Source organism: Meriones unguiculatus, chromosome 20, assembly GCF_030254825.1.
Source record: "Meriones unguiculatus strain TT.TT164.6M chromosome 20, Bangor_MerUng_6.1, whole genome shotgun sequence".
Lineage (NCBI taxonomy): Eukaryota > Metazoa > Chordata > Mammalia > Rodentia > Muridae > Meriones > Meriones unguiculatus.
Window position 1 is genome coordinate 66,142,847 of NC_083367.1, and position 26,392 is coordinate 66,169,238.

General features: G+C 44.8%; 2 protein-coding genes across 7 annotated transcripts in view; one reads left to right on the plus strand and one right to left on the minus strand.

Annotated features, from left to right (window-relative positions):
* Tfb1m (transcription factor B1, mitochondrial) overlaps positions 1–1,682 on the plus strand; it is a 38,442-nt gene extending 36,760 nt beyond the window's left edge. For both annotated transcript variants that reach the window (XM_021649023.2, XM_021649030.2), the window contains exon 7: positions 908–1,682. In XM_021649023.2, coding sequence (XP_021504698.1) covers positions 908–1,148 — 241 coding nt within the window. In that variant the 3' untranslated portion in view covers positions 1,149–1,682. The remainder of the gene's footprint in view (positions 1–907) is intronic.
* Tiam2 (TIAM Rac1 associated GEF 2) overlaps positions 1,245–26,392 on the minus strand; it is a 194,027-nt gene continuing 168,879 nt past the window's right edge. For all 5 annotated transcript variants that reach the window (XM_060373453.1, XM_021648942.2, XM_021648951.2 and 2 more), the window contains 12 exons: positions 17,484–17,663; positions 14,868–14,936; positions 13,737–13,862; positions 12,902–13,010; positions 11,212–11,391; positions 9,524–9,642; positions 7,783–7,891; positions 7,252–7,310; positions 5,924–6,029; positions 4,690–4,777; positions 3,992–4,146; positions 1,245–2,419 (listed from right to left, as the gene is read on the minus strand). In XM_060373453.1, coding sequence (XP_060229436.1) covers positions 1,803–2,419; positions 3,992–4,146; positions 4,690–4,777; positions 5,924–6,029; positions 7,252–7,310; positions 7,783–7,891; positions 9,524–9,642; positions 11,212–11,391; positions 12,902–13,010; positions 13,737–13,862; positions 14,868–14,936; positions 17,484–17,663 — 1,917 coding nt within the window. In that variant the 3' untranslated portion in view covers positions 1,245–1,802. The remainder of the gene's footprint in view (positions 2,420–3,991; positions 4,147–4,689; positions 4,778–5,923; positions 6,030–7,251; positions 7,311–7,782; positions 7,892–9,523; positions 9,643–11,211; positions 11,392–12,901; positions 13,011–13,736; positions 13,863–14,867; positions 14,937–17,483; positions 17,664–26,392) is intronic.

Consider the following 26,392-nt stretch of genomic DNA (forward strand, 5'->3'; position numbering starts at 1 on the left):
TGTTTGCTGATGTTTGTGAATCAACCTATTGACTGTAACCTCTGTACATTCTAGCTCTAATTGGAAGTTGCAGGCATCACTTTTGGAAATATTGGAATTGTTCCAGCCTAGAGTTGGTCCTACTGTTTCCACGGCAACCTCCCCCAAAACTAAGTGATGGGACCTATTCATTTCATTACACCTTCCTCTGTAAAGATATGGACCAAATACCAAAATTCACTCTGAATGATAGTTGTTGCTATTTTTCAGTCACAACATACTACAAAATGGACCCAGTTAAGTCTATTATCAGGCCCTCTTTATCCTGAAATTGAACTCATGATCTAAGTCACCTCATCTTAAAGGTTGGGGAGTGTGTTTCACCATCAGGCTGGAAAGAGAAAGGGCTTCTGCTGAGCCCTTTGGATGAATCCAGGGTCAAAGTCTAGGCACACTTTCGCAGAGTTTAAAGCATGTAAGTTTAGTCTTTTGAAAGACAAGTGACTTGGTTTAATTAAATGAAATTTAAACTAGATGCTTTGAGTTTAAAAATGATTGAGAATAACTTTGTTTTCATAAAAGATTACTTAGCACTTTGCAAAATGAGTCACTCTTTTGAAGGGGTGTTGAAGACTTAATATGTCCAGGTTATAGAAAATCAAAACCAGAAATTAAATAAGATATAATAAAACTTTTACGAAAGTGAGGCAAATCAAATGTGTTTCATTTCATTGGGAAGGTAGTTTCCTCTTTGTGGACACATCTTTCAAGTCTTAGCTTAGACATGCCTCCAAAGACTTGTTGCCTTTGGGGAACCAAGAGGCTCCAAGACCCGAGCCTCAGGCATCTCTCAGTGTGTCATTTTGAAGTTTATACAAAGATAGCATGATTTGAGTAAAATTCTCTGTCTCCCCCACTTTCCTTTCAGAATGTTGTTCCCTGAAGCTCAACGCCTAGAAAGCACTGGAAAGCTGTTACAATTGGCAGACATTGATCCAACTCTCCGGCCCACCCACCTCTCTCTCATGCATTTTCAAAGCCTGTGTGCTGTATATAGAAAAATGTGTGATGAAGACCCACAACTTTTTGCTTATAACTTCAGAGAAGAGCTCAAGCAAAAGAAAAGAAACAGCTCAGAGAAAAATGACACAGAAAGTTATGAGTTCTAACTACTACGTTAGGACTCCCAGCCCGATGGGTCCATAGCCACAGTGTGGATCCTCTACATATGGACTTATCTATAAAGACAGATACCAATGACCAGATGGCTTACATGCAGTTTACTCTTCAGCTTGATAAGAGAATATCAAGTAGGTACAGTACAAGCTTTCCTTTTATACTGCATAGATACATGTTTAGTATAAACAGCATTTATTACAGCCTTCAAAAAGGAAATGTCTGCACATTGTGCCCCTAAACCATGTAAAAATAACTTAAATGTGCTTTAAATAAAGCAAAAAACTAACAGCTCAAAGAAAATGCCCAAAGGATTGGGGGAGGGGCCCTTTGAGAAGCTATTAATCACAACTTTCCCAATCTTACTTTTCCCACATAACTTAAAATAATTAGAATGCAATTTTATTACAAGACTAAATCATTTGATTCCTGCTCAAAGGGGATAGATATAAGCTAGTAATTTACAGATTCTGACCAACTTAATCTAGTTTTCTGATCCACAATAAATTAAAATAACTTAAATCTTTACAAGTTTTCTGGAAAAATATATACTGCATCAAACCTAAATATGTATGGTTTTTCTGCAGTTTCATTTTTCCACCAGTTTAAAAACAAATGAGAATTGTAACCATACCACACAAATCATACTATGATTTGCCATGGCTCTGTGCTTCGTAAAAACACTCCTCATTAACAACTGACGTTAAACTCTGGACACTGAACTCGCGCTCCAGAACCAAATTTAGATCAATGCTGGAAGTTTCAGGGTGGCTGTCCAGGGACTGGTGACGAGTCTGCGCCTTGAGCAAAGTTCCTCTGCCCCTCTTGGTACTGTTTGCTTTTCGTTTAATGGGGCAAAAGTGGCCTCTGACCAGCCTGGGCTGCTCCCCTGACCCTGTGGGAGGCTGCTGCCCACCTGGGTGCATGTCAGGTTCCTCAGAGATTCTCAGTCTCTGGAACTGAAGCTCAATGTCCTTAGTAGGGCTGCCCTGTTTCAGAGGGTGGTGGAAGTCCTCATCTTCATCACTCAGAATGTCGCTTTCTTTAATGAGACCATCTGGAAACCCTACCAGGCCCTCATGAGTCTCTTTCTCCAGCACGGTGCTCTTGCAGTCTTGCGTGCTCTCAGCTGCTGGGCAGCCACTGCTCTGGGTGCCACTGCTTAGGCTACACTCATCCGAGTCCAGTGAATTCCCCTTGCTGGGCTCGCTGGGCCACTCGCTGCTGGAGGATGTTCTGAGGACCTTCAAAGACCTGGATGAGGCTACCGAGAAAATAAAATAAAATAAAATAAAGCACATTTCTCCTTATGACGCAGAAACAAATTCTACAGTGTAGAGTTGCTCAGGAGTTGTGACACTTAATTGAAGATTTTAGTATGTGGATTCAATGATCTGTCTTGGCATTTAGGTGGCAAAGCCATGTAGCTATGTCAAACAATGAATTTACTACTATTTTTAGGGGTTTTTTTGTTAAGTCTCTTAACTATAGCCCAGAGCAGAATACAGCTGGGATACAGAGTTAATAAAATATAACTAAAAAATTTTAAAAATTAAAAAATTTGTTAGGCAGCTGAGGGGACAGTCTTAAACTCTGCTCCTCCTGCGTGTTGTGATTACAGTGTACACCACCACACCACATTTTTGTTTTTCGAGACAAGAGTTTCTCTGTGTAGCCTTGGCTGTCCAAGACTCGCTTTGTATACCAGGCTGGCCTTGAACTCGAAGAGGCCTCCCTCTACCTCTGCCTCCCCAAGTGCTGGGATTACAGGCACTTTTATACATGCTAGAGTTTGCTGAATGCTGGGCAAGAACTGTGCCCCCTGAGCTATACCCTCCAGGCATATCTGAAATTCTTAAGTTGAGATTTAGCCTTTAGATTTCCAGAGATCATATAGATAGAATAATAAAAGTTCTAGCTACCCTAAGGGTAAAATTACTATTTTGCCAATGTATTAATTGAATAGTTAATCACTAATATTTTTTTTACTATATAGTACCTTGTAATCTCAAAATATACTGTATCTCTATGCATACCTTCCCTGTTTATTTCCCTAGATGCTCCATTAGAACCTGAAAATTTTTCTTACCTCTCTTGAGCATTGTCTCTGCTGCAATTTATAATCAACTTCAAGAATTAACATTGTGCACATTTAATTGTGTGTATGTAGGGGGAGCCGATTCAGTGATTCTGTTCTCTAGAGTTGGAAAGGGAATTCTTAGTTTGAATGTTTCTGTAAGCCATTAACACCATATTAGTTTTGATGACCACAGAAAATACACAGATGTGGAGCAATCAAATTGGGTGTGTGAGAGGGAGAAAATATGTGCCCTGTAAGATTACAAACAAGAATTCAGTGATATACCACTAACAAAAGGTCCTGGGTTCATGCCTTAGCACTAGGAAAAAAAATGTAAAGAAGAAACAAAACACTAACTGTGGGAAGTAGGTAGAAAGATGAACAGTATAATGTAGGCTGGTGAGCCGCTGGCAGTAATTGCATACAAATGAGCATGTTGAGTCTTGTGATCCACGTTAAGCATTGACCTTCAGGAGGCCTGGTACTAGGAACATGCAGAGTAAGCAAAGGGAAGCCATGTTCATGTTCAGACTCATGTTCGTCTTAGAGGAAGAAGCATGCCACTGTTGCAGCTAAGGGGAGAAGGGGCTGAGGGCTAAACATAGGTACAGTTTATGAAAGCATGAAGGGGGCAGGAGGCATGGTTCTCTTCAAAGGAAATGAAGTTACTCCTGATCATCTGCACATTAAGTTGTAACCATATTACAACCTCATGGTATTTTGTTCATTAAAACACAGGACTAACAAAATTCTCACCTAATTTAGCTGAAACAGGAACTCGGTTCTTAAGAGGTACCAGACGATCCTTACATGTCTTCTCCAGGGGTAACTCACACTTTATGTGGCGCCTGAAGTTCTCTCGAAGAATAGAACGGATCACCTTAACAATGCTAGTTTTGCTCTCACTGTCACTAGGGGAAGAAAGGAGAGAGTATGCACTATCCATTCTGCTTCATTGTCAGGACACAGCCTTGGCCAGCTGTGCACTTTCAGAAGCTAGCAAGCTACCCACTAGTGTGTGTTTTGCTTTTCTGACTTAAAGGAAGTTAGAGTTGAACATTGAAATAACATATGTCTGAGCAGTATATTATGCTGGACCCTCAGTTGCCCTTCTTAAGGTGAAGCTGTGCCCTATACCAAAAAACAGGAGGGCACTAAAAACATACTCCCCCATCACATGCACACTGTTTTTAAAGATTTACTTATGTGTAATTGTGTGTGTAGGTGTATCCCACATGTGCTTGGAGGCATTGAAGGGACCGGAAATTGGCAGATCCCAACGGAGCCAGAGCTACAGGTGGGTGTAAGTCACCCACCACATGCTGGGAACCAACTTTGGATCCCATGGAAGAGCAGCAAATGCTCTTAGCTGCTGAGCCATCCCTCCCACCCCTAAACTCCCCTTTAAAGTGGACACAATTAAGCCTTAACATCCATTTTGTCAAGGGCAGTACCTGCAGCACAGTTGAAAGATGGTTTCTGGTCGTCCTTCAGTTTCTGACTTTGTATGAATCAGCTCCCATATGGAATTGTTTTCAGTCCCTGAGGAAACAGAAATGGAAACGAGAGTCCACAACTTTGCCAAAAGGCTATGGTTAAGATACCTAGGGTGTTAATTCAAACATCCCCACTTCTTTCTCTTCATTTCCTTCCACAGCTCATTCTAAGATATTAACAACTACAAAAAGGGGGATAAAATTTTCCATCCCTCTTTGGAGGCACCTGTTGGCTGGTGATTTTTAAGTTTTTTTGTTTTTGTTTTTTCTTGCTTTTGTTGTGTGTGTGGCAGAATCGGTAGCCCAGACTGTCCTTGTATTTGTGGCAGGCCTCTTGTCTCAGCTACCAAGTTCCAATTTCTTCCCCCTCTTAAAACAGGGGGCTTTGCTCAGAAACTTGAGGTGACAGCGCCCCTCCCTTCCCATGCAGTCATGTTCTTAGAAACATAACAGCTTCTGACAGAAATGGCCTTCCGTCACCAAAGGCTCTTGCTACCAGTTAGTTATTCTAGAAAGTCAACGTTTGTTGTTGTTTTGTTTATTTGCTGTACTCTTAGTATTAAAGAACTTTATAGTATGTCTAAGTTCATAAAATTTAATAAATTTTAGGTTACCAGAGCATATTGCAGAAAGGGAAGTGACAGCTGTTGACTGTAAAAGAAGCAATCCAGAGGCTGAAAAGGCCATCTAATTCCACTTGTTTTCTCCCAAAAGATTGGGAAGAAATGTCAAAACAGCCTTGTTTTCGTTTTCTTTTTTTAGAATGTAAAATAACATGCAAAAGTAATCCCCAGGTACTGTGGTTGGAAATGTCCCCAAAGGCCCATGAACGCTAAGACCTGGTGGCTATCCTGGAGAGAGAAGGGGTCAGAGCTGTAAGAGTGGGGCCTGAGGGAGGACATTATGACAGAGAAGGTGTGCTCTCAGTTACCACTGTCTCACTCCTGTCTTCCTCTCTGGCTTCCTGGTCACCACTAAGTGAGCAGATGTCTGTCATCACCTGTTCCTGTCATAATGCACTGTGCTGTCACCCTGGGCTGAAAGCCATGAGCTCAAGTAAATCTTTGCTGCTGGTCAGAAATCTTATACCCCCAAAGCCAGCCAATTAACATGTCTTTTCTTGTATTTTTCATCCCACATGAGTGAAAAACATAAAAATGTTTCTTGTCATTGCATTCCCCGAAGCGTTTACCTCCTGTGTTCCCCAGTCTAACTTGAAGCGCAGATATGGGGATCAACCAGCGGAATTTAAACGGGTCCAAGTCAGCAGAGTTGTGGGCAGGCCGGGAATTTGAGGGCTGCAATGTAAGAAACCACCAAGAAGGGGTTAAAGTTTTGCACAGTGAACAGAGGTGTCTTGATCTGTGTACAGGACTCTGATGGGTGTCTAAGATGCATACGAACAAGGTACACACCCTGTTCTCAAAGACCTCTTGGGCTTGTACTAGGACTAGCCAGAGTGAGAGTTCATGGAACAGGGTTCCTTGTCTCTATGCAAAGATGGCAGCCATGCCTTCCTGCAGCTTTTAGTTCCTGCTAGTGGCTTATGGTGTCCATGGCTAAACTTTAATGAGTGCTTTGGAGGTTTGTTTGGGTCTTGGCTTTTTGTCTTTTTTTTGAATCAAGGTAAAAGTTATTTTGAAGCCAGAGCTAAACAGACCTGTGTGTGTGGAAGCACACGCACTGTGATTTTCAGGCAAGAGAATTTTCTTTTTTGGCTTCAATTGGGTATTTGTCTTAATTGGCTTTTAAAACAGACGGACAGCTATTCCACTTCTGGGCATATGTGCAGAGAACTCCATAGCCTACCATAAAGATGCCTGCATTCCCATGTTTATTGCTGCTTTATTCATTATACCAAAAAGCTGGAATCAAACTACTTGTCCATCAAAGATAAATGCATAGTGAAAACTGGTGTGTGTGTGTGTGTGATTACCACTGATCTCTAAAGAAAAGTGATATTAAAAATTTACAATAAAATGGATAGACTTGAAATGTCGATATTAAATGAGGTCACTTGATCTCGGAGAGAAAAAAGCCTGCATGTTCTTTCATATGCAAAATCTAGCCAGTAAAATATATTTGTGTGTAAACAAATGAAGAAAAGTTAACAGGAAAGACTAAATTAGGGGGATGAGGAAGAACTGGATGCAAATAATATAGTAGATCAAGTTAAGAAAGAGGATATAGAGCTAATTGGTTTTCTGGGTGTAATTCTGTTACTTTTTTTTTTTTTTTTTTGATGGTGGATACGTGAGTCAGCACTGACTATAAAGTTTACCATGAAGTTCCATAGCTTCCATTCCTAATGCTGTTTTAACTGTACAGGTTCACTGAATTGTGTAGATTTGGGGTATGATATTTTTATTTATTTACAAGGGTTTTATAACAAAATTTAATAGAATAAGACAGATGGTGTTTAATTCTGTTGGACAGTGAGGCCATGATTATAAGCAAGCTTTTCAGTACAACATAGAGAGCTATGAAAAGGCAGCTTTAATTAAAAGTCATGGTTCTTACCAGTTTCTTTTTCAGCTTGCAGTTTTCTTTATAAACCAGTATGACAGCTCTCTTAAAAACTAAGAGTTAAAGAGAAAGAAAGGTCTTGTTATTTTCTGCAAACTCTTCCAAGGTTAAACCTCAGTTGGGTGCTTCACGAAAACAAAACGCTTCAAATTCATGGTTCTGAAATGCATTAACACCTGCTCTGCCTTGTTTGACAAGAACTATGCCGAAGGTCCTGCTTAGGAAGCAGTTCCTAGCATTTGTTATCCACTGTTTTATTGATAGCTGAGGCCATGGCATCCAGGTCTCGGTGAGAATACACTATCTCACTTGCTTTCCCAGTTCTGGGGGGAGAAGGAAGAGGTTGAAATGTAGCACACTGTTCAGATAGCAAGTCTCCAAACAGCCTTGTGAGGTGCTTCCTCTGGCAGGCTGGATACCAGCCACTGCAGCATCTTCCCACCTCCCCAAAACCCAGAGTCTGCAAGAGCAGCAATGTTGGCCAAGCTTTTTCTTACTGTTGCCCCTTCTGAAAGGAATACCAACCGAATACTGTGAGCTCGATGTCCTTCCTGGCTTTTCCTAGAGACAGGAACGGATTCAGCCAGGAAACGGTGGAGTGCATCAGAAGTTCCCCCATAGACAGCTCTGTTACCTGCATTGTAAAGACAAGAAACAAAGACGTGGAGACCCAGGAGTGGGGTGTTTCATGTTAGACACAGAACTGCATGCATGTGATTATTGCTAAAATGTACATACTGTTTTATTTGTATAGTCCTTGTCAGCACAGCACAAAGGGGTGGAAGTTCTGTAAATGAGCCAAGCATCAAGCTGCACCCCATTAGTAACAGGGATGATTTATGGCCCCCAGCTTGCTGGACCAGGGCTTTACCACTGAGCTATATCCTTGGCCCTCTTTATTTTTTGTTTTGAGACCAGGTCTCTAAATTGCCTAGGCTGACCTTGAACTTAACCTGTAACCCAGGCAGGCTTTGATCTTACCGTTCTGACTCAGCCTCTTAAATAGCTGGGATTACAGGCCTGTTAAATTATAGAAGGTGGTGTTTAGCTTCAGTGCACACTAGTGACAGCTGTGGCCATGTTCATGTAAGGGGTCTGCGGTAGTGCTCACTGCAGGTCGCTAAACTACACAAGACTTCTAATAAGAAAATACTAACAAGTGGTGTTGACCTAAATAAACAGCCCTGTCCCTTTTCACTTCACTTTCTACTTCTATGTGCTTTCAAAGTTCAATGTTCTGTCAGGTGTGCTAGTGCACACCTTTAATCCCAGCACTGAGGAGGCAGAGGCAGGTGTATTGATGGGAGTTCAGGGCCAGTCTTGTCTACAAAGCAAGTCCAGGACAGCCAAGGCTACACAGAGAAACCCTGCCTCAAAAAAAACCTAATAAAAGCTCAATGCTCTTAAGTTTAGCAATCAGACAAAAATGAAAAACGTACAAAATGTCAGTGATCAGTGGGACTGTCTGAGTAAGCAGACAGTCATCACTCATCTGATGCTAAAGCAGAAAGGTGACTGAAAAGGAATAAGCCCTATGTTTTATGCACATGCTGGCTCCTTCCTTCCTCCATTCTCCCAGCCTTCCCTGTGTTCTAGTTTCTGAAATTGTGACTTCACCCCCAAAGGAAAGAAGGGAGGTGGAGAGAAACCAGCTCAGTGATGCTTCTGTTGCCTCTATACAGTGCCGACAGGACAGTTAAATTTTTAGACTAGTTTATTACATTTTCTATTACATTTCTATATAAACTAATTGTCATATATTGAGAGCAAAAAAAAAAAAATGGCTTTGCTAGAATACGCCCAACTCTCACTAGAAGAGAGAGGAAAAGGAAGCTCCATAAGGGGCAATACAGATAGGCAGTTTTACTGGGACAGTAATCGAGAGGCAGGTTGCAGAGAGAAAAAGGGAAGACTGAGTGAATCAGAGAAGGAACCAAGAGATTAGAGCATATGGCTGGTATTAGTTTGAGGGCAAGCAGAGCAATTCAGAGGTTGAGAGAAAAGTCAGATTGTATAAATTAGCTGAGAAAGAAGTTGGAGCCAGAATAGCTGAGTTGAACCAGCCAGCCCTGAGCCCAGTAAAAACAAGGGTGAGTTTATTAAGCAGTAAGTCTCAGAGGCTGAAAACATCCTAGACCTGGGTTAGATTGTATGGAGGCTAGAAGCTTCCAGGACTAGATCTAGATTAGCAGATAGGCAATAAGCCTCCAAGATGACAATTGAAATAGGGTATTAAAAGTTCCTTTTACATGAAGGCCCCACAGACCTCCTTCTCCGTGCCACTCTGTTCTGCCACAAGCTGGTCAAACACTGTCCCGTAATCCTCGTAGATCTTCTGCATCTCGTTGATGTGGCTGGCTACTTTTTCCATGGCCTTTAGTGCTTCTGAAAAACAGGAAAGTATGCTTGCTCATTCTAAAGTCCATCAAATGCCAGCAGGGGAGTCCAGCTCCAGGATAAGAGTAGCATAATTGAGGTACAGCTCCCAACGACCCATTTAATCCAAGTGTTAGACTCAAAGGCAGTCAGACTGTTTTTTACCTCAGATTCTTACAGAAATGAGGAGACTGTGAAAAGTGCCATTAATAAAGCTAACCTTAGCCCAGCCACATACCCTAACAGTGTTTTATGTGCCCCAAAGAACAAACACAGTGACTGCAATTGATACCACATCACAAAGTACAGAATAGGTACATCCCCCTGGAAGCTGCTCTTGAATTCTGTATCTTCTCTAGAGCTAGCTGGCCGATTAGGAATCCAGCACAGTTGCTCACTTAGGTTGGAGGACAGGAGCTGGAGCTCAGTGCTAGCACGTACCTCCGATACACAAGCCAGAGTTTGGTTTCCCAGTTCAAGGAAAAGGTACCAAGCAAGCAAACAACTACAGATGTCTGTAAATTACAAATGCCCAACTGCAAACTCAGTTGTTTGCATTTAAGCTTGCTGTTTGTTTATAGCTTGGGCAAAGGCATATGAAGGACAAATGATTTTGGCAAAAGCTCAGTATATCTTACACTTGGTTTTCTACGTTCAGTTTATATCATTTACTTGTACAATTTTACTTTCATGTAAAAAAAATCTGGCTTCATTGGTTATAACACCAAAGTGTGTGTGTGTGTGTGTGTGTGTAAATATATGTATATAATACATATGTATATTTTCATATATCAATGCAACAAACCTTTATCCATCAGCCTGCTTCTGTCTGGGAATTTTGTTATGTTCAACTAGACCTGCTGGTTTTAAAATGTGGAAAACAAATCACCTTCTCTCTAAGGGACACTTAGCTCTCATATCGAGGGCCTGGGTGCTACTGTCACACTGTACCTCAGGCCAGTGACTGCAGAGGTGACCTGGGAGACACCAGCTACTGTGGTGTCATCTGCCACTGGAGGCCTGCTGTTGGGACAGAGCACTGCTCAGATATCTCCACAAGGTGGCGCCCATTCAGCAAGCACTAGCTCTAGCACGACCAAGGCTACGGAAAGCACAGTAGAGACCCAGTGTTTTCACAACACTTCAGTAGCAAAGTGACCGCAACTCACTAGACGGAGATTATTTTAAAGGTTTAAGTCAGATCATTCCTCCTGATCAATTCAATAAGAGTAATCTCACTGTGAGATTCCCTGTAAGCCAGGCATAGTAATGTGCACCATTATTCCCTGCTCTCAGAAGGAAGAGGGAGACATCTCTCTGTGAGTTTCTGCCTGGTCTACACAGCGAGTTTCAAGCCAGCCAGAGCTACACAATGAGATCCTGCCTCTACCTGATTAATTTACTTTAAACATCCCAAAGCACACTGAGCACCCTGACGCTTACAAGTGGCTGTTTTGAGCCGTCTTCATCTATGGCAGCTTTAACTACGATGAGCAGTCACAGCCCTTTGGGTCCACAGCGAGGAGCTGTGGCCACGTGGCCAGCTGCTGACTACAGGCAGCCACCTCCCAGCCATACCTGTCAGGTGATAGTGTTCTTCGCTCTCGTGGTCCGTCAGTGACACGAGCTCCTTGAGGAGGAGGGGGTACTTGAGCACTCTCTGAACAGGCTTGATGAGGTACGACTCCAGGGTGGAGGAATGCTGCTTGGTGGGGTTGCGGGCATCCAGAAAAGCCTTGAAGGCCTTGTCAGTTTTAGCTGCAACCAATGGATAGAAGGTCCTTAGGAGAGCACGGTGGGATGGATTCAGCTGTATTATGTTATCGTTCAGTGGAGTTTTACATAGTTTCCACAGTCTAATGCCATCAAGTAATAAAACCCAAGCGCATCAGTGAGTCAGGTACCCAGGGATCAGCAGGTGTCTCTGCCACACCACCGACAAGGCCTGCGAGTAAAGGTAGCTTACTGGGACTGCAGAGGATACAGTCTGTACTCTAGAGAAGAATGTGACGTCACACCGCAGCCTTGTACGCCCATGACACCAAATTCTAGGAGGCCTAAAGAGGAGCTCCAAACAGTTACAAAGATCCACAGAGAAAACATGAACTCTATGCCCTAGCCCTGCTGTACTTATTCTGTCCACTTCAGAGCAGTGGCATCACTCTGTCTTTGAAGCCATGCTGCCTTCCCCACACAGCTCCATAGACCAGACCTGTAACACCAGAACTGCAGTTCTTCCCACCATGTGTGGCAGGAGGATCCCTCAGCAGCAAGAACTGCCCCTACCCAGTGCTACAACAGACGCTCAGAAAAATACAGGTATGTATGAGGGGGCAGTGGGCATACCAACCATCACGCTGGGTTCCATGGTTGCCCCTGTTAGACCAGCCACTTAGGGTCCAACCAGTCTGAATGAAGAAATGCCCCTACTTAGGTTGTGTCTCAAGGTAAAATGTGTAGCACTTAGGAGATGACACTGATCGACAGACCACGTACATGTCCAGATCCCTCATCTTTACGGCAAAGGGCAGGTTGGACTCTACATTTGACTGTAGCCCATCCATTAAAAGGCATGTGTGAAAAGAAGTGCAAATGCGCTCAGCCCTTCATTGAAAATGACCAGAGAAGGTAGATCCTGGCTCACAGTCATTTGAAGCATTCCAAGGTTTGGGGGGATTTTTTGTTGTTTTGTGGATTTTTTTTTTTTAATTTGGAATTTTGGGATACTGTGAAGTTCTACATTTAAACCAAGTGGGTTTAAGCTGCTTCAGTGTAAATGCTGAGCACAGATTGTAGGAGAAAGCTCTCCACACCCTCCATGAAAATAAAAGAGTGGGGAGCCATAGAATGTCCGTAACAGTAGGAGAGTGGGCAGCCTCTGGGAGGCCGTTTTTCCCACTTCCACCAGGGAAACAACCTTAATTATGCTGTTCCTTGGAAGTTTGATGGTGAGGTCTGTATTCTGTAGTAGCTTCACAGGCCTAAGAAGGTTAACAGAAGTGTAAAACAAATAAAAATAACCTGCATTCTCTCCAGTCGTTCAAGGATTGTGGCTGTAATGTTTCCACAGAAGAAGATAGCAAAGTGACACATAGCAGACCTTGGAACCCACCTGTCCACAGCTCCCATAACTGCAAATAATCTGAAAACCCTAACTTTTATCACGAGAAAAGAACAACTCATTAAAATTAATTTAACTCTGTACATGCTAGATACAGTGTATTTATTAACAGTTAAAAAAAAACTATAAAGGGTACAAACAACTCACCTCGCTCTAGAACCTTCTGTACTTTACTGTGGTTGGCACAGAATCCACTGTACAGCTTAAAGTGATCCGCGTAATAGAGGAAAGAGCCTCCAAGGGAAAACAGCAACTTCTAGAAGGAAAGAGAGAAGATCAAATCAGTCTTCCATGTAATCTGGCTGTTCAGTCTGTAGATGGAGAACAATCTAGGCACCCCCCAGCAGACGTTTGGATTGATGGGAAAGGCTCTACAGAGGAGCTTCCTGACAGCGGATTAACTGTATCTGATGGATGGAACTACAGGTGATCTAAGGCAGTGGTTCTTAACCTGATATTTCTGATGGGCTTAGGCAACCCCTGTGAAAGGCTCATTCAACCCCCAAAGGGGTCACAACCAACAAGTTGAGAACCATTAGTCTAAAGGATGAGGAATGGGGACTCAGAGCCGCCTACCCCATTACTTGAGATGAATTCTGTCTATGGTATGTTTCTGCCCTTTCTATACTGCCTTCTCCCATCTCACCCCTGGAAGAACTTCCTGTCAGCCATGGTCCTACAATTACTCCTTCACAAGGGACAAAGCTCCCTGATGGCCTTCTGGAACCCAGTGCAGGGGAGCTGCTCTTGCTTCAGAGGAAGTGTCTACAGTGCCTTTCTTAAAAGTGAATGGAGAGTAGATGTGCTCAGGGATCAGGGATGAAGACTGCTGACCACTGGAGAGCACTCACTAGAGGGTGGAGCCACCTTTCCCTGCCCCAGAGAAAGTAGTACAATGAAACAATCTAACTTCACCTAAAAGGGGGAGAACTTTACACCCTACCCACCCATGTTTGCTTAAATCCAAATTCAAAATACTTACTCGAAACTGTGAGGGGGTTTCCAGCACGTTGAAGTCTGAGGAAGCAGAGATTCCATCCTCCAAAGTCTCTAGGAACACCTTCTGAAACTCCAGCATCTCTGGCAAGCTCCCAAAAAGTGACTCCATCTACATGAAGTGGAGTGAAAAGGTGTGTCCAGGACACGCCAGACTCCCTCCCTGTCCCTCAGCTCCAGCACAGAAGCATGCCCAGAAGCAGGCACAAGCAGAGCCTTTATGCAGGGGTGTAGGCTATATCTAGACACAGCTCCATCTCTCTGCAGCTCCACAGTGCCAGGGTCACTATTTTTAAAGATTTATTTATTATTTATACAACATTCTGCCTGCACACCAGATCTTACTATAGATGGTTATGAGCCACCATGTGGTTGCTGGGAATTGAACTCAGGGCCTTTGGAAGAACAGCGAGTGTTCTTAACCTCTGAGCCATCTCTCCAGCCCCCAGGGTCACTTTTTAAGTAGATTTGAAATCCAAACATTAGGTAGAATGGAAATCATTAGAAAAGAGCTGATTCTTGTGATTTAATATTAACAGTTCATATACTGAAAAGTAACTGGTCATACCTCCTGCAAAATAAATAAATAAATAAAATCATCTTTCTGCCTTTGTAAAGGTGCCACTGTGCTCTCTAGAACTGAAGCCACAGACAAGACTTTCTGAAGGCCCTTCAACTTCAGGATTCACTGTGAATCTACAGCTGTTCTCTAGTACTGTTGTGTCTAGCCTGCACTCCATGGGCTGCATGAAGTCATAAACTGCTATAAATTAAAGCCCAAACCAAGTTCACAGACCTAAGTAAAACATGACTTCATTGCATCAGGCATGGTGGCATGCATCTTTGATGTTAGCATTGGGGAGGTGGAGGTTGGCAGATCTCTGAATTTAAGGTCAGCCTGGTCTACATGGTAAGTTCCAGGTCAGCCAGGATACTACACAGTGAGACCCCCCCGCCCCCAAAAAAAGCTATTTCTCTTTTTTAACTGTGGTTTCTTGGGTATGAATTCTGAAGGGAGGAGCATCATTTTGGAATGTTAAAGGGAAGAACACACCTGGTCTAGAACATCTGCTAAAAGGCTGAAGGACAATGCAGAAGAAAAGTGTTTGCTATTTACCTCGTCTTGGGTAAGAAAGGTCTCATTTTGCAGTGGCTCCAAGTAGAGTTCAAAGAGGCAGCTCAGATCCTAAAAGCCAAGAGAAGAGTCTCTTTAACACAAAAATCTCCACAATAACCAGTTGATTCCAGTAGCCCAAGCAGCAACTCCAAAGACTCCCATGAGGCATGGTGACACGTGTCTTGCTGAAATTCTAGGCCTTCAAAGTGTTTACCATCGCTTACCTAGTACACAGTTGATACCACCGCAGTGCTGCCTGCTACATTTCAAAGATTCACTGTATGGCATCGGCACCCACACTGCCATTAACGTCCTGTTAACAGAACAGCCTCTGTCTTTCCTGCCATGGAGGCCATCATCTCTCCGAGGGGGAAGGAAAGGGCAGCTAGGTACTGCTGCAAGTTGTGGCCAGTCACCAGTGGCCTGGATTTCCCTTCTGCGCCAGGGAGCACAGGGACAGCCTCTGTATAGAGTTGTGAGGGACAAGACCTGGGCAGTTCTTCAACTTCAGGCTGAAACCAACAAAATTTCCAACTCATGTGTTCGAGTGCAAGAGCACCAACAACTGAGCAGCAGAGAGGTTTACAATCTAAGGCACACTTGAGTCTCTACTGCTGTGGTCACTTGGAGAACCAGAGAGCAGCGTGAAAGCCAGGGCGCCCCCAGAGCGCACTTCGTGATAGCCGTGACTGCAAACCCAACACTGCAGTTCCTCACAACCCCTCCCTCCCTCGCCACAGTCCACAACACTCTGGGATGTGAGGAGGGAAAGAAGCTGTGAGTTACTGATCAGATAGATCTCTGGGACACACGGATGTGGAAAACTTCAAGGTGCATGCAGATTTGGAGTTAGATTCAATCATGACAACAAAGAAGGTTCTGTGTTAAGTGTCAGCAACAGAAAGAAATGGAGAAAGGGCAGGGGCACATGTGGATTATAAGGCTGCACTAGCACTGGTTATTTCGTCACGCACAGACACTCCTGTCCAGGCTAACGCCACTTGCTCGGAGCACTTACTGCACAGCAAGAGCGGGTCACGCTGAGTTGGGGCTGGCAAAGAGCCTCCATGCCTGGAACCCTATGAAAACAAATGGCAGGATTCTTGCAGGAAAGGAAGAGTCGGTCCTTCCTTGTCTACCTCAGTAGTCTTAACAGTAGCACTGACATGGCCCTCCTGGTACAACAGAACCCAAAAGGAAGATGGGGAACAGTGGTGACAAAAGGGAATCAGTTCTAATCTTAGCCCTGGGCTCAGTGGGTTCTATGATGTAGCTCAAGTGTCAGGTGGCATTGGAGCCACAGCAGCATCCACAGCACTCAGAGCGACTTGAACAAAGGTCATGGACATGCTGGGTCATGTAGGAACCCCTGAGCTCCCTAGAAGTTAGGATCTCTCTCTTCCACTGGATACAAGACAACAAATAATGGAAAGCAAAATTAAAATCTCTTTTCTTTCTCCCGCAGAGACCAATACAGACAGGCACTGGAGCTAGCCATGAAGAAGATTTCTTAGGAAGTCCTGGGGAACCAGCAGTGGCATATTTAAAGGAGAAGCTCAGATCTGTCTTTGTTGGTGGTCGTTGTTTTTCAGACAAAGACTGGTATAGCCCAGACTGGCCCCAAACTCGCTATAAGCTGAAGATAACACATCCTAATCTTCCTCCCTCTATTTCCAGAGTCCTGGAACTTAAGATTACAGGCATGTGCCATCTTATCCAGTTCTGCAGTATCAAACCTAGGGCTTCATGCATGCTAGGCAATCACTATACCAACTGAGCTACATTCCCAGCTCCTCAGGGCTACTTGGTAGAGAATACATGTGCGTGATAATGTGTAACTCTTGGATTTAACAGATGTAAGAATGTCTGGAAGACCAGTGACAAGCACAGGGACCAAAAGGGAAGTTGGAGATGACCTTCCAAAAGCCATGCAGTACAACAAGCCTGGATTCCTAGCCACTGTCCTGTGCCATGCCCTTTCAGAAACTGACTAATGAAGCAAGCTTAAAATAGCCCCCAAGGCATCAGCTTAAAGGAAAGAATACTGTCCTCCAAGTTGCCCATGTTAATGAAATGTTTCTCAAAGCACTAACTAGGGCCGGCTGATCAGATGAACAAATGAAGTCAGTGAGTATCCATGACCGTGTTAGCTATGCATTTATCATGGTGTGCGAAGTCCCCATGATGGCTGAAATGCCTGTGCCTGGGCTTCTGTTCTGCACAAGGAGCTCCATGGACAGGGCTCACCACCTAGATTCTGAGGGCCTTTGTTCAGGGCCCCTATGGTGCAGACTGCTCCCCAGGTCCTCAGAACCCACAGTGATCTCTACCCTTTTTGCTAAGGCAGTGTAGACAACATCCCACAGATTGCAAATAATGAACTACAACATCTGTTTCCATAGTGAAAGCTACCTTGGCAACAAGATGAGTCAAGAATCCAATTTTTTAAAGCCCTTTCAGTTCTTTCCCCTCTTAGCCTGCCCTCCTTTCCCTGCATCAGTTCACCTTGAGGAGCACATGTCTGCATCCTAAGTAGCAGGTGTCCCGGACAGAAGCCCCTGCCAGTGTGACCTCATCATCCGCAAAGGGGTGTGGATGCCCAGCACTTCCCATTACCTTCACATAAGACTTCTCTGTGTCTACTAGCTCCTGGATGACTTTTCGGAGGCGGTCTGCATCTGAGAGGTGACGAGCCAGAGGCCTGGGAGGTGGGTCATGACTCTCCATTGGTGCTTCCATACTGTTGGCGTGGGTGCCGGCAAAATCCCTGCAGAGCTCAGCAATCTGTTCAGCACTCTGAGAGGTGACAAGAAAGGGACAGCCATGTTCAAGACACTGCTGGTCGGCATTGGATGTTCAGCTCACCTGGAACACCAAGCGTTTTCATCTTCCCACAGCACACCAGGGCCGATGGCTCCATTCTCCTCAGACTACTCTCACTACCACACAAGAGTCCTGTATCTATGTTTCCTGTTCAACACTCCCCACTATCACAAGAGCTGTGACTGCTTCTTTAGGAATCAGGAATGAGGCTACTGTTGAGGTTTCTCTAAAAATCCAGACATAGGGATTTCTGAACAGAACATACAGCAGGCAGACCCACTGAACCCATCATGTCCTCAACAGCTGGCCAAGCCAGCTTTCCAGCTCTCAGTGCTCTGGGAGACTCACACAGGCTGAGGTACCATGCAATTTCAGAATGAATGGCTTAGCCCCAGTCTGCCTCAAGTTCTGCCCTCAAATCTAACTATTTAGCCTGAGCCTTGTGGCAGTTAAAAATGAAGACACTCAAGCTGGCTATGCATATACTAGGATGAGAGAGAAGGTGAGACACGAATTGCATGCCTCAGAAAATTTAGCTTCTTCTGGCCCAGCATCCTTTTCTGCTCCACCTCCTCTGCTTCCCAACATAGGTCTTCATTTGATGGAAAAACAGAAGACAAAACCTCAACAATAATCCTCTCCCTGACCTTGCTATGCAGTTCAATGAGTACCGACTAATCCTGCTCAGTCTCCAAAGAAGTAGTTGCTTGCCAAGGTTAGAGACATCAAAGTGCACATGGAGACAGCCTGGCAACCAGCAAGGTTAAGAGTAGAACAAATGGAAAATGCAGACATGCAGATGGAAAGACCACCGTGGGGTAGAAAATCATGGAAAATCAGCTAAGAGGTAAATAGTAATGTAGTTCTAAGTGGTGCGTGACCCAAGAAAGAACCACAGAATGAGCTAATGATGGAGCAGAAACACGGACCTAGTAACATACAGAGCCTGACTCAAGGGGCAGACAACAGTGAGGCTCTGGCCTGCTGCTTTCATTTGTGCATGAATCCTAGTTTACAACATGGTAAGAGCTGAAGGCGAGATTATGTTTACAACTGTGCACACAGACTTCAAAAGAGTTTACTTCAAAACAGTTCAAGCAGAAAAAAAAATTTCCTGGAAGGTACGTATTTTCCACTTATTTTTATTTTTAAACGTGAACATGGATATTTCTGCTAATGCCTGGAAGATGTAGTATATAAAATTCAGTAAGAAAACACATGTGGAGGGCCTGGGGCATAGCTCATTGACAGAGTGCTTCTCTAGGGTATACAGCTTTCCTGGGTTTGATCCCAAGTGCCATGAAAGCCAACTTGACCATGATAGTGAGTATCTGCAACCCCAGTACTCAGGAGGCAAAGGCAGGAAGATCAGAAGCTAAAAGTTATCTTCAGCCTCAAAGCAAGCTTGAGGCCCGCTGAGATACAACAGACCCTGCCTCTCCTTCCCCAAAACAGATACGGTTCTGAAAGCTTCCAAGTACAAGCTGATCTTTCCAATGTCCAGATCATGTTTACAACAATCAGATTTATGGTCTGTTTTGGAAGCTCTAACACGGCTCACATCCTAACAGTATAAAGCACACAGGGATGTACAACCAAAAGGTGGCAGCCTTTCTCTTCCGGGACACGAGGAACATGAAGGAATACAACTAAGACTCATCTTCCTGCCTTCCCCCTCCTTGACAGAGGACCCCAGCTCACCTTGGTTTTTATCTGGGAGCTTCCAAACACCATGCCATTCTGACCCAGAAGACCTGGAGCCCCACCACAGTGGTGCTTTTGTTTAGCTGGTTTTGTCTCTGTTTAGTGGGACAAGGTCTTACTGTGGAGGCCTGGCTGGCCAGAAACTTGCTAAGTAGACAAGGCTTGTGCCAGATCCGCAGCAGTGTCCTTTCTCTCCCTCCCAGGTGCTGTTTCCAGGTGTGTGCTGCTAGGCCAACCATGTGTTTCTGTTTTTGTTTTAAACAGGGTCACCCTATGTAGCTCCAAACAACTTCACATTTGAGGTCCTCGAACCTTGCCCTCCCGAGTGTTAGACCTCACGGATGTGCCACAGTGCCCAACCATAACTGGCATTTGCTACGTTATGGGTTCTTCTTTCTTTCACCCTTCTCCACCCTTCAAACTCCCTAACACTAGATATGAGAGAGAAAAAAACGAGAGGAAAGGAACAAGATCCCTGAATGAAGTCAGGGTTTGGAATGGGAGGGATGTTACAGTTAGACTACTTCATGATGGTTAGGGGCACTGAGTTCCTTGGGGCAAGTTTGGTCTTTACTGTCAGGATAGCTAGTTTCTTCTTGTTGTTTCTTTGCACATGACTACTTAAACTGCAGCCAACAGCAACCAACAATCCACCCTGAATTTATATGTCCTCTGACATGTATATACCCTCTGAAAAGTCCCCAGAATTCCACATGTCACACAAGCACAGAAACGATCTGCAGCTGGAGAAACCGCACTCCGCTAGAGCACAGGACACATCATAGTCAGTCACTGCCCAGCAGCCCCACGCCCCCACACCTGGGATGAAAACGAAAACATACAATGTAGCTGTATTTTTTTAAAAAAGCCAAAATTCCAAAATTCTCACTACACCATGGATGTCTGTTATAAGCTTCCCACCAAGTGATATCGAGATGCAGCCCTTGGGAGAACTGACAGTCTACCCAGCGGGACAACTCCAGCCGCTGGGCTTCTCAGGAGTAGCGCTGACTCCAGCTTATCGCCCTTTCCCAGGGACGGCAACATATAAGCTGCAAAGAGTATGTTTCAGTCCAGAAAACCACATTGGCAGAATCACACCCAGACTACGGGCCTGCTTCTAGACCTCGCTTTCCACCAGCTACTAAAAGGTCCATGGTAATAACAGGCTCTAAAACTCACTTGCTGAAATCTCTTTTCTGGGATTTGCACCACAAACTCAGACAATGCAGTTTCTGTAGTCTCAAAAACTAATAGTCGTCAGAGCTACAGAATCTATATTAAGCTTGCATATACCACACAAAATAAGATCTGACAAAATGCACCATAAGTTAAATGGCATCTGGTGAGATTACAGCTTTGCCTTGCTGGGATGTCAAAAATCACACCTAACAATGCGGTGTTAAAATAACAAGATTTCAAAAATAAAATATCTTGCCATTTTGGAAAAATCAGAATTCATTTTAAAACACTTCTCATAGCATTGACTTCCAAAAAGTGAATGTTAGCCGGGTTATTTCAATGGCAAATCTACTTGTCAAGATGCAGCAATTAAGTGTTCAAGTGCTGCAGCTAAGCTTTTTACACACTTAACAGTTTAAGCCACTGCGTAAAGGTGGCCTTGTAAAGGAGGATCACAGGGAGGCGGGACTCATAGAGCAGAAGAGTGATGACAAACGAAAGCTTCACCCGGCTACAGGTCACTTCCTATTTACTTACCAATGGTCATAAGCATCAAACAGTAAAAGACCGCAGTCTGTGTGAATATGGTAAAGTCACTCAGGAGCATTTTTTCTGAGTCTTCTGTGTCCTTGCTGAGGATTAAACACAGCACTGCCTGTCTGTCGGGTGACTGCACACGTTACCCTGTGGGTCCAGCAGAAGAGGGAACCTGCATTTGCTGAGTGCCCGTACCACACCACACCACACCACACTTAGGAGACTCTCTCCCTGAGCAAGCCAGCATCCTGGCTTTAGTGTGACCCACCGATACTCTGCAGATGATGACAGGCTCTTCACAGCACTGGCCACTGGTTCAGAACTCCCTGGGGGGAGAGAGCCTGTTCTTCCTGCTGCTTCTGCCTGCCAAAGAGTCTGGGCTTTCCTGCCCTGGGTGATAGTGGGCTGTAGTCACCACTGCTTTGAGTGGTAAATGTAACAAATACCCTTGCATATACCATATTTTCGGGTCAATCTGGGGACAACTGGGAAGTCTGTCAGGCCGCCCATGCCTCAGCCCTAGGAGGGCTGCTTTAAAAGCAAAAGGCATGGTCAGGAGTTTGAGGAAGGTATATGTGAAGATTCAGGTGCCCAAAAGTGCAGAGCAAAGTGTGTGCAGAGCAGAACCCCCCGCCTGCTGACGTAGGAAGCGACTGTTCTGGTTGTCAGCATGTAGCAATCAGCAGTAATGGGCTCACGGTGGGCCTTGGTGTTTTCAAGATATAGACTATTCTCTTTGTGAATGTCTTAAAAGAATAAATGAAAACCTTCCTTTAAAACTGTCTGAAAAAGCCAAGTATGGACACTCTTCTCCCCCACGCCCCCTCCCATAATGTTCTTTCAAGTTTTCCCTCAGCATGGTAGAGCATACCTAAAAGTCTAACAATGGAAAGTCTTGGGCAAGAGGATTATACCACCAAGGTTAGCTTGGGCTACACAGTGAGACCCTGTCTCCAAAAAACTCAATTTAAAATTGTCCTTGAAAACAATTTCATCTTATTTACAGACAAAGCCTGAGTCGCTGAGGAACTCTGAATTCAGACAGATGCCTAGGCGGGGCTCTTATGGGTTTTGTTTCAATGTGTGGAGAAGGCACCTTCTGCCTCCCATAAAAAGAGGCAACGTGTCTATTCTCAACGAGCCCAGAAAAACATTTGGGGGAATGGCACCAACACTGCCTACTGCGCCTAACCTCAGATACTCTTTGGAAAAGAAGAGAAGGACAGAGTCTTGCACAAACCAAGTTCTGAGTGACTCTATAACCACCCCCTAACATGGACACTCTCCATCAGAAAAATACCCCGGCAGCCTCCCTGTGATTTGGTTTGCAAAACCCTCAGATCACACAACTCTGATAGCTGCACTGTTCCTACTTGGAGACATACCCTGCCAGGGTTTTTCAGTTTCCTTGAGGGCTTCTGAACCTTAAAAGTAACTACGAGGGGGTAAAGTCTGAGGTTTCAAAGCTACTGCACTGGCCGGAAGCCCCAGGCTGCATCATAACTGAACTGTGGCTTCATCTTGATGGCCCAGTGTGCAACAGTGGCCCTGTCCACAGCTCCAGGTCCAACAAGCTATTTTTGTCTTCATGGCTTGAGCTCAAAAACAAGATTCAAACGTGCTTGATAATGAAATAATAGTTCACATAGAAGCCTGAAAGTGAAATGTCAGTGTGTGCTACTGTTGAGTTCCCAGCCTACAGGGAAAGCTGGGGGGTGGGCATCAGCCACAGATGTAACCAACATACTGACCAACAGATGCTATTCTGATGTTGGGGTGACAGGTCATGTTCTAAACCGGCTGGCAGAAATGAAGATATGAAGAGAAGACACATAGGGCTCTCAGTCTGACTATCAGACTACTGAAACAATGGATCTCAAAGAAATGAGAACTGCCCCCAGAAATTTCATGTTGGAAGAAGGAAGGGGTACCAGACAGAGGGGGACCTGTCTGCCAGAAAGAGACTTGATGGTTCTAAGAACTTGTCAGAGCACCTTACAAGATGAGGCTGAAAACTAGATAAGAACAGGTCGGCTGGAGGGGGCTTGGTGGGGAGAGCAGACCTTGACTGGGACTGCTTAGATGTGCATATCCTTTGCCCTCTATTTAAACTCTGATCTCACCTCAGGGCCTGGAAGACAGACCTGAGGGACTCACTCCCTACATCTGTTGTCTCTCCCCAAAATGGCTGCACTGAGTAAATTTCCTTCCTCTGGTTTCTACTATTAACTTGGCTCTTTGAATTGGCTTTTTAAGGACCACTGGCAGGACCTGACTTGGAACGAGGTTATGCCCCACCCTACCCCCATCTCCAAGAATACTCTCACAAATGCGTGTTCACTTCCACACCTCTGGCTGTTTGTTCTCCCCCTCCTCTCCCTCCCACACTTACCAGCTCTATCCTAGACCACTGACCCAAAACCCCAGTCCAACCATGAATAATGCCCTCAAAGCTTCTCAATGCCCTAAGCTCCTGGGCAGAAGAATCAGGCCTGTAGGAGATGATTAACCTTAAGGATCTTAAGGTTGCTCCAGCTTGGGCAGGGTGTACAAGGAGGGTACAGTTAGTGTGCTCCGTGTTCTCATTAAAACACTCTTCACCGTCTAGAAGCCACTGAGGAGGCTGTGTTCCTGCGCAAGTCAGGGCAACCACAATGTCAGCTGTCACTTCTAGCAAATTAGTGAAGTCAGAAAAGTTCCCCTTGGGGTGAAAAGACGATTAAAAAGTACAAAGGACTTTTCCTCAACTCACTCAACTCTTCACCACACTTGTCAGTAACTTTCAGAAGGAGCTAATATTACCAGCATGACTGACAGTAGACCTGGAGCCACAGGCTGACAGAAGACTGCCCCAGAAAGCTTGATGGGCAGAACCAGACCAGGGCTCTGAGCCAGGAGGACCACCTTCCCTACAGTAACAGGGTCAGAGGCCCAAATCACATTCTGCGAGGCCCTTGGAGGCAGCGAGCCTCGGCACGATGGGGTTGAGGTGGTCAGTGCTATTTGTCAAATCGTTTGTCCTACAGTGGTAACAGTGAAACTCCAGGCAAAGCTGTGCGTGCACCTCAGTGGAGGGCATCACAGAGCAAGCAGGTAGCTCAATCCCCATGACCCAGCAAACCAGGCAGGATGGCCCACACCTGTCATCCCAGCACTCCAGAGGGGTGGCAGGAGAATCAAAAGTTCGAAGTCATTCATACAGCAAATTCAAAATCAGTCTGGGCTACATGAGGCCTCGCCTAAAAAGAAAAAGAAAAAAAGAACTCCAGAGAATGAGACCTTTTCTTGTCTTCAACAAAGAGATAAAAGAACAAGTGAAATACTGAAAACTTCCTGAGTTTTTTTCCTCCCCTCTTGACCAAAGTTCTAGTTGCAATTAGGTAAAATGAGATGGTAAACTATGAAATTAATAGTCAAATAGATTATAATACAGAAATGCAATGCAAGTCATAGAAGATACTGTGATGGAAGACACTGACCTCTACTGGCCAAGACAGACAGGGTTTATTAGTAAGAAGAAAGGGACCTAGGGTTGTTTTCTTTATAAATAACTTTATATATATTTCGTATGTATTAATATGCATGAGTAGATTTCTATAAAATGGAATGTGTATATATGAGTATGTATATAACACGCAGTGGTTAACACTGCATTTCAAGTTATTTTAATTTTCATCTTTTGGCTTATCTGAATTTCCTCATTTTTATAGTAGCTGAATTTTTAATTTTTTTCTAAATAGAATCATTTCCTGTTATTTCACAAAAAAAAAAATGATTCAAGGCAAAAAAACAAAAAAAAAAGGCTCCACCAGATGTTTGATTTGCAAAAGGAGTTTGCTGGGTGGGGCTGACTCATCCTCCACTCACAGTGGCCAGGATGAGGCCAGAAAGGCAAGCTCGGAGCAAGGCATCTCAGTGCAGCCACGGAATCCTCTGGACACAACAGAAGGAGCTCTGCAGGCAGAAGAGGCCGGGGACATGAACACGACAGCCAAGACTGCAGAGAAATAAAGCCGCTGCCACTGAACCCAACGTGGGGTGCCATGGCGTAGACTCTGTAGGGCCTGAGGGCCGGTGTGGGGGTGGGGTGGGCCTGAGACAGGTCAGATAGGTGGACACGGCAGGAAAGAGGCAGGGCTGCTCTTTGCCAAGACTGTGAGCACTAAGTGTGGGGCTCACAAGCCATGACCTTCGTGCCAAGAAAAGAAGCCCAAGGAGCATCAGCTATAAGCCGGGAAGCTCCCTGGACCAGTGACCGATGCCTGTCACCTACAGGGCACATGTGCAGGACAGCAAGGCGGAGGCCCGAGGGCACCATGAAGGCTGGTCCTCCCACCTTTCCCCGTGTGTCCTCAAGCAAACACCTCTTTCAAGATAGGTGATTCACATACACACAGGCTGTGGAGTTAAAGCCCCAGCCTGGCAGGTGCCATCCATGTGACCTTACTGAATTTCGCTCTAACTCTGTTTCCATATATGTAAAGTAAAGATCACATTCAACAAGTGGCTCAAAGAATTCAAGGAGGGGAAATGTGTCCAAATAACCCACTAAGTACAAGGGCCCACTGCAGCCTAGGGTGCAATAGAAGTTACTGCCCACGGAACTTTTTCTTTTATAATCTCTGTGTGCTGCACATACTCCCAAGTGTGCGCACACATGTATAAGTGACATGAATGCAAGGTCAGAGGCCAACCCTGAGTATTGGTCCTCACCTTTCATCTTATTTGAAACAGTCTCTTAGTTTGGTTTTTGTTCTTTCCTGCTGCACATTCCCAGTTTAGCTGCCTCATAAATGTCCAGGAATTATGCTCCCTGTCTTGCGGTAGGAGCCCTGGGATTAGGGACATGTGGGCTACTGCATCTGGCCATGCGTAAGTGCTGGGGATTTGAATTCAGGCACTCATGCCTCCACAGCAAGTGCTTTTCCAGTGGCAGAGCCATCTCCAAAGTTTAATGTCTCAACTTCTTTTAGCTTCAAAAGTATTAAAGGATAACTTTTCTCTGGTTGCCCCACAGATCAGAAGAGTCCAGTTTCATCAGTAATGTTCTATGAAGCTCCTCCTCTGGGCACACAGAATGGTGACCAGGACATGGGGAACCACAGCATCTCAAACAGAAGCAGCAAGAGGGCTGGGCAAGCAGAGGGCTGGGCAGGCAGAGGGCTGGGCAGGCAGAGGGCTGGGCAGGCAGAGGGCTGGGCAGGAATGCTGCAGCCACGACAGGTATCAGAACAGGGCACAGAAAAGTTGGCTCAGAGCAAGGGACATAGCCACTTAGG